The sequence below is a fragment of the Mustela lutreola genome, chromosome 7 (genome assembly GCF_030435805.1).
Source record: "Mustela lutreola isolate mMusLut2 chromosome 7, mMusLut2.pri, whole genome shotgun sequence".
NCBI classification, from domain to species: Eukaryota; Metazoa; Chordata; class Mammalia; order Carnivora; family Mustelidae; genus Mustela; species Mustela lutreola.
Window position 1 is genome coordinate 81,791,800 of NC_081296.1, and position 12,041 is coordinate 81,803,840.

Consider the following 12,041-nt stretch of genomic DNA (forward strand, 5'->3'; position numbering starts at 1 on the left):
GGTAGAGTTCACACATACAAAAATCAGTAAGACACGGGATATATAAAACACCCAGGCTTATATGCGTATGTTGGCAAGCTTTGAAAGCTGTGATAGTCTTCCCTTAAAAAAATTTAACTCTTTCTGCTGTTTGAAAAGTGGTTACATACTATTTGCAGACGTTGCCCTAATTTGAGCACATTCTGCCCGTTCAGAATGGAGAGCCGGTTTTCATTAGGCAAACTGCAAGAGCAGAAAAGCCTGACCTCCCAGAAAGCTTGATGGTTCACACTAATAGCAGGAAGGACGCTTCCTTTCCAGGGCTCTGCTTCCACTTTGCACCTGCCTATGTGAGTGGATCTACACAGAAGTCATCCTTAAACCGAGAAGGAGAAAAGGAGCAACTCAAAATCCAGCACAGTCTTTTAATAAGGCTGCCCTTCCCTCTGCCAGGAATGTTTGAGGCACATACACCATCTCTTTTCAGAACCAGGAAGACTCTACTTTACTCGCAGCTCTGGCTTCTTCGAGCTGGGCCAAATTCTCCTCACATATACATTCCCATTACTGCATTCTTTTTTTTCTTTTTAGCCTTTTTGCAGTTAATAATCATATGTATTTTAGTGACTAGTTGATTAATGCCTGCTGCTCCTTTCCCCTCAAACAAAGTCAGCTTCGTGGGTTTTTCTCCTAACCATATATACGCCCGTGCTTAGAGCGCTCGGCACATAAAAAGTACTTAATAAATATCTGAGTAATTAATTACTTGTCGATTAAAACATCACCTCATCAGAGATGTGAGCGATACGCCTCTAAGCTTCATGTAAGCGAGAAGATAAAGAGGACTGTTCCCTTCTCAATGAGAAGAAAAATCAAACTGCAAAAACCTTGGGAGTCAAAGTTGGCCTGGTCTTCTCCTGACGCAGCTTCCATTAAACCATCTGCTTAAATGTGAGATCTACTTTACCAACTATCATCCCTCAATTCAGATCCATGAAAAGGAGAAAGGCTATCAGGATAAACTATTTTCCTCTGTCAGAATTGAATTCTGAAAAAGCAAGTCTCATAGCTTCGAATTTAAATGTAAAGTCTGGGTAATCCGCAAGGGAAATGCCGTTACTGGAGGAGTCCAAGTCAGGATCTCCCGTGGCAGGGGGATATGGTTCTGCTGTTTCTTGAGACAGGCAGGCAGAGTCCCTGTTTCCCTCTTGCAGACTTCATGATCAGAAATAGGCTGACAGCAGCATATGCCTCACATGCAAACAGACAGCCGGCTTTTCCAGTTAGAGAGGTACGTACCAGGCAACACTCTAGGGACTCTTAGATCATCCATCTTTTCTTCAACTACCCATCTTCAAGAAATCTCCATGAAACACAGACCGAATAGAAATTAATAAAATTACAATCACTATGGGTCCCTACTCAGCTCATGTTTGGCTCAGCCCAAACATACACACGAATTTACTGTACTGCATCTATTCATTATCAGTGCTAGCAAAACTCTAGATTTGAAATTTAAGACTACGAAGATGTTTTGAAGACCTGAATCTCATTAACAAAAATACTAGGAAGGTAATCAGAAAAGGCTTTCTTTCTTTCACTTAGTTGGTAGATACTAACCAAGGGCCTATTATATGCCAAGCACTACCCAGCATGCTAAGGAAATGCAAATGTCGTCCAATTATAACCCAATTTTACTAATCTAATCCTTATTTGGAATTCAGAAAGGAAGACCAATATTGCAAGGTCAATTCTCTCACACTCATTTAAATGAAAGCTTTCTCCTAACCACTGAAGAAACATTCTTACCAAAAGGTTATGTTGTCATTTTATTATAAACTGAGATACAGGGGCGCCTGGGTGGCTCAGTTGGTTAAGCATATGCCTTCGGCTCAAGTCATGATCCCCAAACCCCCTGTCAGGCCCCCTGCTCAGCGAGGAGCCTGCTTCTACCCCTCCCTCTGCTGCTCCTCCTGCTTGTGCTCTCTCCCTTTGTCAAATAAAGAAATAAATCTTAAAAAGGAAATAAACTAAAATATAGTCTTATCATTATCTTTATATAGTCTTCTTTTTTTTAAAAAATCTTTACATGTTCTTTCTGGAACAAACCTATCTACACACTGAATTCTGATAAAGATCAGATGCTGTTTTTATTTTTTTTTTAAATTTAAAAATGGGTACAAAAAATTAAGTTTTATTCCCAAGCCACAACTGAAGGAAGGAAAGATGAATTAAGGTAAGATTAATTCTTCTATTGGCCAGTTACAAGACGTATTATTCGATTTGTTACAAGTGCCCCAGGTAAGTATTCAGATTAGTATCACCACAACTCCATGGAAAACTTCTCCAAATTTTATCTCAAAAACTTGGTATGAACCCACAGTAAATCCCACACATCTATAATCACAAGCAGAAGGAGAAAAAATAATCCAACAAAATTCTAAGCTTAATAGAACAGATGCCTCTTCCTGACAAGGAACAGCTGTCAGGCAAAGCAATGATTTGGGAGTGGAGTCTACTTTCTCACATTCCATAAGGTGTCGATATTTATCTTGAGACAAACTATTACTGAGTACTGGCAACTGTTAAGAAAAAGAAAGCCAATGAAATTCAGGCTGCTAGTAATGACAATTACCCAAATACAAGGACTTATTCTAAGACAAGAAATCCTAGAGGAGAACCCACTTTCTGACAATGTCTTCCGGAAGGAAAGTCTGGACGAACAAATGTGTCTGTCAAACCCTTAGCAATGAACTGGAAAATACATTTAAAATTGAACTTCATTAACCTTTCCCATACAAAGCAACCTCAAAAGTAGAGGTGCCACTAGTAAATAAGGACCAGAGAAGAAAACAGAGAAACTGGAAACAGGAGTTAGGAGAGCAGATGTATACAAAAGCTGGGTGTATGATCCTCTTGGATACCTGAGAATTAAATGTTTTAAAATGAAGCTGTTTTAATAATATCACTGTCTGGTTTTCATTACCTGACAGGCAGATATATGTTAAATATTCTCCTTGACCCCCGGTTGCCAAGAAAGGAATCTTCTTCTTTGTCCTCCTCTTGACTTGGACAGCTCCCAGCATTCTTTCGTCAAGAGGAGCAAAAATTTCCTTGCTGATGGCAGACTTGGCACTCATTGTAGAACAACTGAGGAGGGCACACAGTGAGTTTTCTAAAGAAGAAAAAAGAAAAGGCAAGTTGAACTGACAATATAGTAAGGCTCCTATCAGAGTAAGCGGCAAGTTGATTTGCAGGTGAAGTAATTTCCAATTTGTTGTTTAAACTCGCTCCCTTGCTTGAAATGCACTGCAGAATCATGAAAAGTAAGATCTTCCCATTAGTGCTGTGAAAAATATAAAAAAAGAAAGGAATGCTGAGGTACTCACTGAAAATGCCAAATACTACGGAGATAAACAGCTCAAAATGTTACCTAGAAAGTTCGTCAATCTCTATCCCATTTGTACCTAACTGTAACTGGCGAGCACTACCCACCCCCTGCCCCGTTCCTATGCCTCCTATGCCGTAAGAAACATGGTTTCACATTTCCAGTTGAGAACTCTTTCCACTACCCAACGATCCTTAAAGTCACGAAGTTCTTTATGCTCTTTCAAAATCTCCGTTAACTCTAATATAAATCCATTTCCCTAATTCTATTCACAGTGGAAATAATTATATCATCTTCTACATAATAACCCTACATGCAACAGAAGACCATTAATTTAATCACCCGTTAGCTGCTCTGGATCACGCTAAATAATTAATTCTTATTTATTAGCCTTTTTTCAGTGGGTCCTATTTTCCAACGGTCCTCTGCGTATAGCTGCCATGCTCCGGACCCTTGACAAATTCTCCACATTTTTCTTCACCCAGAGTGGACACAGAATTCTAAAAAAAAAATCTGACTAAGGCTAAGTATTTTGGAAATGTTTCCCAGCAGTTCCCACATGTCATGCTCTTGTGGATAACTGGCAATGTGTGCCCAATAATTAAGAAGATAAAGCAGTATGTTTCTGACTCACAATGAGTCTCTCCTCTCCCCACTACCAAACTCACATACATCCAGTCCCCATGTTATATTTAGTTTTTCAGAAGTTATACCTCCCTAATGGTCTTAATTCTTCTTCTTTGTGTCTATTATATTCAAGATCAGTCTGAATTTTAACCTTCTCATTCAAAAAACCTCAGCAGCAACTCAAGTAAACGTTTTCTGCCCCATCATCCTGGTCACAGTCTGTGTCTTAATGGTAACTACCATTTGTTTAACTAACAAATCAGAACTAGAGGGGCAGACAGGTGTGTGGGTTGGCCATGCGGATCATACAGAATATTCAGAAAGCCTGCAAATGGATCAGTAGCCCAGCTCTACATGGTAACAGCAGCTCAAAGAGCTGGGCAGCCTGCTGCAAAATTGAGCCACTGGCAAACACCTACTATGTGCCATTTCTAGGCTCAGTATTAGAGATAAAAGAATTATTTAGGACACGGTCCCTGTTCTCCAGGAGTTGACTGCTGACTACATCAAAGGTTTGCTTTTTGTTGTTGTTGTTTTAAGATTTTATTTATTTACTTGACAGACAGAGATCACAAGTAGGCAGAGAGGCAGGCCGAGAGAGAGGAGGAAGCAGGCTCCCCGCGAAGCAGAGAGCCTGATGTGGGGCTTGATCCCAGGACCCTGGGATCACAACCTGAGCTGAAGGCAGAGGCTTAAGCCACTACATCAATGGTTTTGCTTTAGGAGGGAAAACCAGAAGATCATCCCTCCTAATGCAAGATTCACAAATGATCCCAACATAGCTATCCATTAGGAACTTTGTCATAGGAAAGATATATATTTAAAAAGAGCATTCCTCTGGCTAAAAAGAAATAAATAAGTAAATAAAAATAAAAAAAATTTCTCCTGGTTTCAATTCTGTAATAGAACAGGTTTTCTTAGTAGCACCTAGAATAAAGAATACAAAGTGCTGTTTTTTATTATATCTGCCAATATCTCTGTTGCGTATTATAGAGTTCTACAGCCAGATCTATTTGTGCTCTGATCATGACATTTTATCATCACTACCAGGTTCTTCATACTGGCTGAGAACATTATGACAACACTGTAGGGGGCCCAGCTTTCAGTGTGCTCACCACTAACTGACACTCTGTGATTTTCCAGAAGTTAGCAAACAGAACTCTCCCCACTATGATTTATCCGGTGACTTTCCTAGGCAGGGTGAGGGTGTTATAATTTATAGGGACATTTTTAAAAGGAGAGCAAAACAAGGCCTCTCTCACACTTCTCACCCTTTGGGGACATGTGAGAAAGAAAGCCAGCAGGAGCACAGCAGTTTCCAACATTCTATAAGCAATGCAGACAACACGTCATATCCCCAAACTCACCAGGCATTCTCTGACCAGTGCCTTTCTAACTGTGGTATGGCTTTTGCTTTTCTATCCTAGATTCACATTTTTCTAAAATTGTGGTTAAAGAAATAAAAAGCTGTCATTTGATTGTGATTGTGTAAAATTTGCCAGGGGGGAAAAAAGAAGGAGCACGCATGTTTTACCAAACTTTTAGAAAATCCTCCTCTTCTTTTGAGAAACTGTTAAGAAATGGAAATGACCTTTTACTATTTTTTGTTTTTAAGATTTACTTATTTATTTTAGAGAGAGAGAGTGCACACACGTTCACATGTGTGAGTGCACTGGGAGAGAGGCAGTGAGAGAAGGAGAGAGAATCTCAGGTAAATTCTGCAGGAAGTGTGGAGCCTGACAGGGGGCTCAGTCTCAGGACCCTGAGACCACAACCTGAGCCAAAACCAAAAGTTGGATGCTTAACCAACTGTGAAACCCAGATGCCCCCCTCCATATACTGATATTTAATAGCCAAGCACAAAAATAACAAACAAAGCATGACGAAAAAACAGGAAAAATAAAACCAGTAACTTCACTGAGCACAGGTTTTGGAATCAAAACAAACCCGGATTCAAATTCCAGTGCCAATACTGAAGAGCTACATGAGACTGGGTAAAATCTCTTAAAATTCCAGACCCTTGGTTTACTATCTGCAACTTGGAGAGATCTTCACCCACCTCATGGAACTATTGAAAGAATTAAATGGAATAGTGTATGCAAATCTCTTATTCTAGTGCATGAATCATAATAAACTCTTAAAAATGGAAAATTTTAATTAATTCTACTAGAGTATGAAAAATAAAAGACCCTCTGAGCTTGCAGAAACTGAGTAAATGTAGCCATCCATACCAGAAGGGATTTGCAAAAGAGAAACTCAACTTTACCAAAGCTTCTTCCTCATTCATGGTATGAAACTCTCTAAATATGGATCCATGGTCTATTTTATGAAAGGCTCTGTATTGTTTTCAGGATGAGGAATTTATAGACTTCACCCTCAGGAAACTCACTAGTAGGAGATTACTAAATGCATTCTATGGGAAATTGTCGAAAGTTTTTGTCCAGGACAATAATATTAGCAGCCCTATGCGACTGCACTTGTGTATATGTTTTTAACACCACCCTGGGAACGGGACTGTACAGTGGAATTTGTGTGGGGTTTTTTTTGTTAATTTTTACTTATTTTTTAAATTTCTTTTCACTATTCCAGAATTCATTGTTTATACAACACACCCAGTGCTCTATTCGTAATATCCATCACCAGGCTCACCCAACCTCCCAGGAATTTGTGTGTGTACTTTTTTTTTTTTTAAGGTTTTATTTATTCATTTGACAGAGATCACAAGTAGGCAGAGAGGCAGGAAGAGAGAGGGGAAGGGAAGCGGGCCTCCTGATGAGCAGAGAGCCTGATGCGGGGCTCGATCCCAGGACCCTGAGATCATGACCTGAGCTGAAGGCAGACGCTTTAACCTCCTGAGCCACCCAGGCGCCCCGAATTTGTGTTTTAAACAATTCTCTAACTGGTTCTCATGCAGCCACCCTGACACCTAATTTGAAGCCAACCACCTAATGAGGAACTAGGGGATAGAAAGGAATGTATTCTTGGGAAAGAATACAGGAAGAGATGTACAGGATTTTCTCTCTTGATTCAAGCAAGCGACTTTATCAAAACCTACCTCTTGTTGGTAAATCAATGTCCAGCCCAAGGCTGGGAACCCCACTATAAGGAAACAAGATGAATACAGCATTACTGGTATGCCACTGACCAAATGTACTCTAATCTACATTGTGCTGACGGTAGCAGGATGTGCCACACCAATATAGGTCACCCCAAAATAATGCCACTTCAGTATTTTGATAATTTTGAACTGAAGGCATCTGGAAAAAGTGAATGTGAGCAGAGACTTTGTCTGAACTCCCCTCATCTGCCTGAAGACAGATCCTTTAAATGGAACTCAGTAAATCCCCTACCCTAGAGTTTCATCAACCAGAGAAGAAGGACACTTGTCACAGGAGAGGAGACTAGAAGAGGACACCACACCAAGGACAGATTTTCTCACAGACTATCACATTCCCCATTTGTTCTTCTAAGGGTGCCCTCAATCTTTTCTAAAAATCATTTACTCTAATCCCCTAAGAGTCCTACATCCCTGTTCCCCTTTCCTTATTGGGATGGTCTTTAACCCTGAATTCCAAGGATTTTCAGAGAGTTCCTCGTTCTTTCCTGGTATCCATGGTATCCCTGAGGATACGTGCTCTCCCAGGTAGCCATGAGGCATCTGTGCTAAGTTGTTCTCTCTCTTTTTTTTTTTTTTTTTAAGATTTTATTCATTTATTTGACAGGCAGAGATCACAAGTACGTGGAGAGGCAGCCAGAGAGAGAGGAGGAAGCAGGCTCTCTGCTGAGCAGAAAGCCCGATGCGGGGCTGGATCCCAGGACCCTGGGATCATGACCTGAGCTGAAGGCAAAGGCTTTAACCCACTGAGCCACCCAGGTGCCCCCTAAGTTGTTCTCTTATTATTGTCTTTTATTATAGGGGTCTCAGCTAAAAACTCAGAAGGGTAGAAAGAATATTAGTTTTCCTTCCCCACAACCCCATGGAAGTTTTTTCTCTTCCTGGTCTACAGCTTCTGTAGGCTATAATTACAAAGCTTTTCCATCCAAGAAACCAACCTACAATATGATTTGCAAGTCAAAGCATCTGGCTGCCTTAAGGGGTAATTGTAGAAACTAATCTCAGTTAGTTTAATATTTCCCAGGGCATTTCTATCTATCTTCTTCTTGCTGTAAGCCACCTAATCCATATCCACTTTTGTTAGTATGTGGCTACTGTGGTAGGGGCCCTCCACCCCCACAAGTAACCAGGAAATGGGATTAACTTTCAAAGAAGGAACTTTAAAATCCTATGATCTCAGGATTCAGCAGATGAAGTACATAAGTAAAGGGTACAGATGGAAGATGTTCTTTCCTTCCAGGAGAGGAATGGGCACTTGTCCTCTGTGGTCAGGAGATAAGGATGGATGCTAGGGGCTCCAGCAAGTAAAAACTGCAGATGCCCTTAATCATAGTTGCCCTTTGCAGCTATCATGCAGACTGGGGGTATGGCCTACAGGCTTCAAATATTTCTCACCTGAGTTGCAAGAGCACCTTTGGTGAAATACAGTTATCTATTTAGCTTAATATTATCAAGGCAAACTGACTGCTCTAACCTCAGCAATGTCCCTGTCTGGGTGCCATGTGTAGCATGCAATCTTCTGATCACATTTTTTGCACTGGCTATGCCAATATACAAGTATTCTGCACTGGACAGCAGTTATGTTCCCAATGTCAACGAGGAACCAGAATCCCTGGCTTTAGACATCACCTTCTTTAACCAGTGAATATGACTTGACTCTAAGGTGGATGCACTCAAAGCAAGCTGATACCAAGTTTTAGGATTCTCCAATGAGAGCGATGCCTGCCGGGGAGACTTTGGGAGAGAATCAGCTGGTTTTCTCTAGTACACAGGAACTCTGGTGAGGTGACTTCCAATAACTTAGAAATTGGGGTGTCTGGGTGGCTCAGTGGGTTAAGCCTCCGCCTTCGGCTCAGGTCATGATCTCAGGATCCTGGGATCAAGCCTGGGATCAAGCCTGCATCAGCAGGGAGCCTGCTTCCTCCCTCTCTCTCTGCCTGCCTCTCTGCTTATTTGTGGTCTCTCTCTCTCTCTGTCACATAAATAAATAAAATCTTAAAAGAAAAGAAGGTAAAAAAATAAATGCGAGAACTAAGGTTCTCCTCCTCACCGCCACTTCATGTTTGAAATGCTACACACACAACTTCAATCTGATGACAGTAATCATGCATCCAGCTCCCTCTGCCTTCCTGGCTTTGAATTCACTTACCTAGCTGCCAATGGAGCATTTCCACTGAGAGTTAACCTAGACTCTGCATTTTCCTTCAAACCCTCCAACCACAATCTCCCACTCCCCGCCATAATAAGTAACCGAACACCAAATCCCGTGGATTTGATGTAATCTTTCTGGACTCCCCCAGTTCCCTCTCATTCTCACATCCTCTGGTTAAAAGTCTCATCATCACTAGCCTGAATGATCCTGATGCCTCCTAAAAGAGCCCCAGCACTGCTCCCATCTTGTTCCCAAATGTCCCTCAACACTGCCTAGTATAAGATTCTAAAGGAAAAACATGATTCACACTTAACTGTATTTGTTTCTTCTCTATGCTTCGGGTCTTGACAGAAAAACACAATTACCTCAACAAGAAATGGGTCAACATTATAAGTACTGAAACCAAAGTGGAGAAATGTTAAATTGCTTTCTATAAAATCCACAGTATATGAACACTAAATGTTACAAGACAGATGTTATCACACAATCATTAAGCCTAAAAATAATCTAAAAATGTTCAATTTGTTCCCAAATCCAAAAACTTCACTTGGTAGTTAGTAAACACATAATGTGTTATGCAGTGAAAATCTATTTTTTTATGGTTTCATATATCAAGACCAATGAGATAATTGGAGGTCAAGTTAGCTCCTTTATAAAATTTTACTCAGGTAAGAGTTACTGACTCTTAATATGCAAAATTTCTACTTAGACAACTTCACTCCTTGATAAGATAGTTCAAGATGAAAATTCGCTCTTTCGCTTGTAAACATGCAGAAAATTTAAACAGATTGGACAAAATTTCAGTCCTCCAGGCAATTTTTCCATGTAGTTCAATTACTACTCTAAACTAAAATTTGTATTAGTGGAATATAAAGATGGAGTCTGATATACCACTAAAAGAGTTAACTTTAATCTTGTGATAACATTCAAAGCGGGAAATTGCAATGTATGTCCATCACTCTTCATTTTTTCATGACAGAAACAAGGTCTGTGGAATGGGCTGTGTGGTGTGAAACTATATGGGAATGGAAGACTAAGAAACAACATCTTATGAACTCTGACAAAGATCAGAACTAAATCAGTAAGTCATACCAACCCCCCCAAAAACAACAACGACAATAACAACAAAAACCAAAAACTCCACAGAAAAAAAAAAACCCCAAAAAACATAAAATCCCCTAAAAGTATCCTGGAAGGATGTAGAAATTCCAAATAGGAAAATAAAAATGATAGGAATAAAAGTTAAAAATATCCTCTATTCTGGGGTGCCTGGGTGGCTCTGCCTTCAGCTCACACATGATCCCAGAGTCCTGGCTCAGCAGGGAGCCTGCTTCCTCCCCTTCCCCTGCCTGCCTCTCTGCCTACTTGTGATCTCTGTCTGTCAAATAAATAAATAAAATCTTCTTTAAAAATCCTCTATTCTGTTAGAAAAATACTTGTAGATAGACACAGAAATACCACAAAGGACAAATTCTGAACAAAGACTGTACATCAATGTCATCTGAAGCGCCCAGGACCTGCTCACAGAGGGCTCTAGGGTGCAAGGGCTTTGACTTGTTTTCTTGATGATCTCCTTATTTATTCTGCGATACCACCAGTTCAGAACCAATGTCTTTGGGGCTTTCCCTCTGTATTTAATGAATTATTTATAAAATAAGACTCCATAAACATTTTTTGAGAGTACATGGCAGATGCTCTCTGAAGCCCTAGTAATGAGTCACTAAGGTTTGCATGGCATTACATGATTTACAAAACATTTCCACACTCAATTCCAAGTGTGGGATCAAGATAGCCACTAAATGTATCTCCCAAAGTAAGATTGTAAATTAGGGGGTGCCTGGGTGGTTCAGTGGGTTAAGCCACTGCCTTCGGCTCAGGTCATGATCTCAGGGTCCTGGGATCGAGTCCCACATCGGGCTCTCTGCTCAGCGGAGAACCTGCTTCCCTCTCTCTCTCTCTGCCTGCCTCTCTGTCTACTTGTGATCTCTCTCTGTAAAATAAATAAATAAAATATTTTTTTAAAAAAAGATTATAAATTAGGACATTTAGGCATGTGTATTTATGAATGGTAAACTATGCTATTTTTTTTAACCTACTCCTATTGGTCCAGGGATTATGAGGAAGTTATACAAATTTTTCTCTCAGAAATTAATAATTGAGTTATAACTCCTTGAGCCAGCAACTCTACTACTAGGGAAAATGACATAAGCATGTATATCTGTGTGTATTATAAATGAATGCTTACTTCAGATTCATTTCTAAGAGCAAAACATCATAAACAATCTAAATATCCATCAATAGCCAATCTTCATTGGTTAAATATAGTATAGTCACCACCGAACAGAATATTACACAGTTCTCAAAATTCATGGCAAAGATCTGAGAAAAATGACCAGAACAGAATGAAAACACAGAAGTTACAAAACAAAAATGAGCTCATGAATTATAGGTGTGTATTTATATGCATAAAAAAATGTCTAGAAAGAAGCTTGCCAAAATGTTAATAGGACTATCTCTTTTTCGAAACCAGGAAATAGGTCAGAAATTAATTCTGCAGGGGAGTTTTCTTATTCCACCATAATCTGACTAGAGTGTTCCTTTAAACATTTTGTTTATGAGGTAATGCTTTCTTCTCAAATTGGAAGACATACAAAAATATATTTTATTGAGACCTAATTATTGGTTTGACTTTCTTTTTGGCTCCAGTCCAGACATGGTGCTGGGAATCCCAAAGGTGAGACTGGGTAAATTCCCACTTCCAAAGAGCTGTGAGGAAAAGG

General features: G+C 40.0%; 1 protein-coding gene across 1 annotated transcript in view; it reads right to left on the minus strand.

Annotated features, from left to right (window-relative positions):
* Positions 1–12,041, minus strand: part of STXBP6 (syntaxin binding protein 6) — a 267,808-nt gene that overhangs the window by 177,942 nt on the left and 77,825 nt on the right. The window contains exon 2 of the mRNA XM_059181812.1: positions 2,966–3,154. Coding sequence (XP_059037795.1) covers positions 2,966–3,119 — 154 coding nt within the window. The 5' untranslated portion in view covers positions 3,120–3,154. The remainder of the gene's footprint in view (positions 1–2,965; positions 3,155–12,041) is intronic.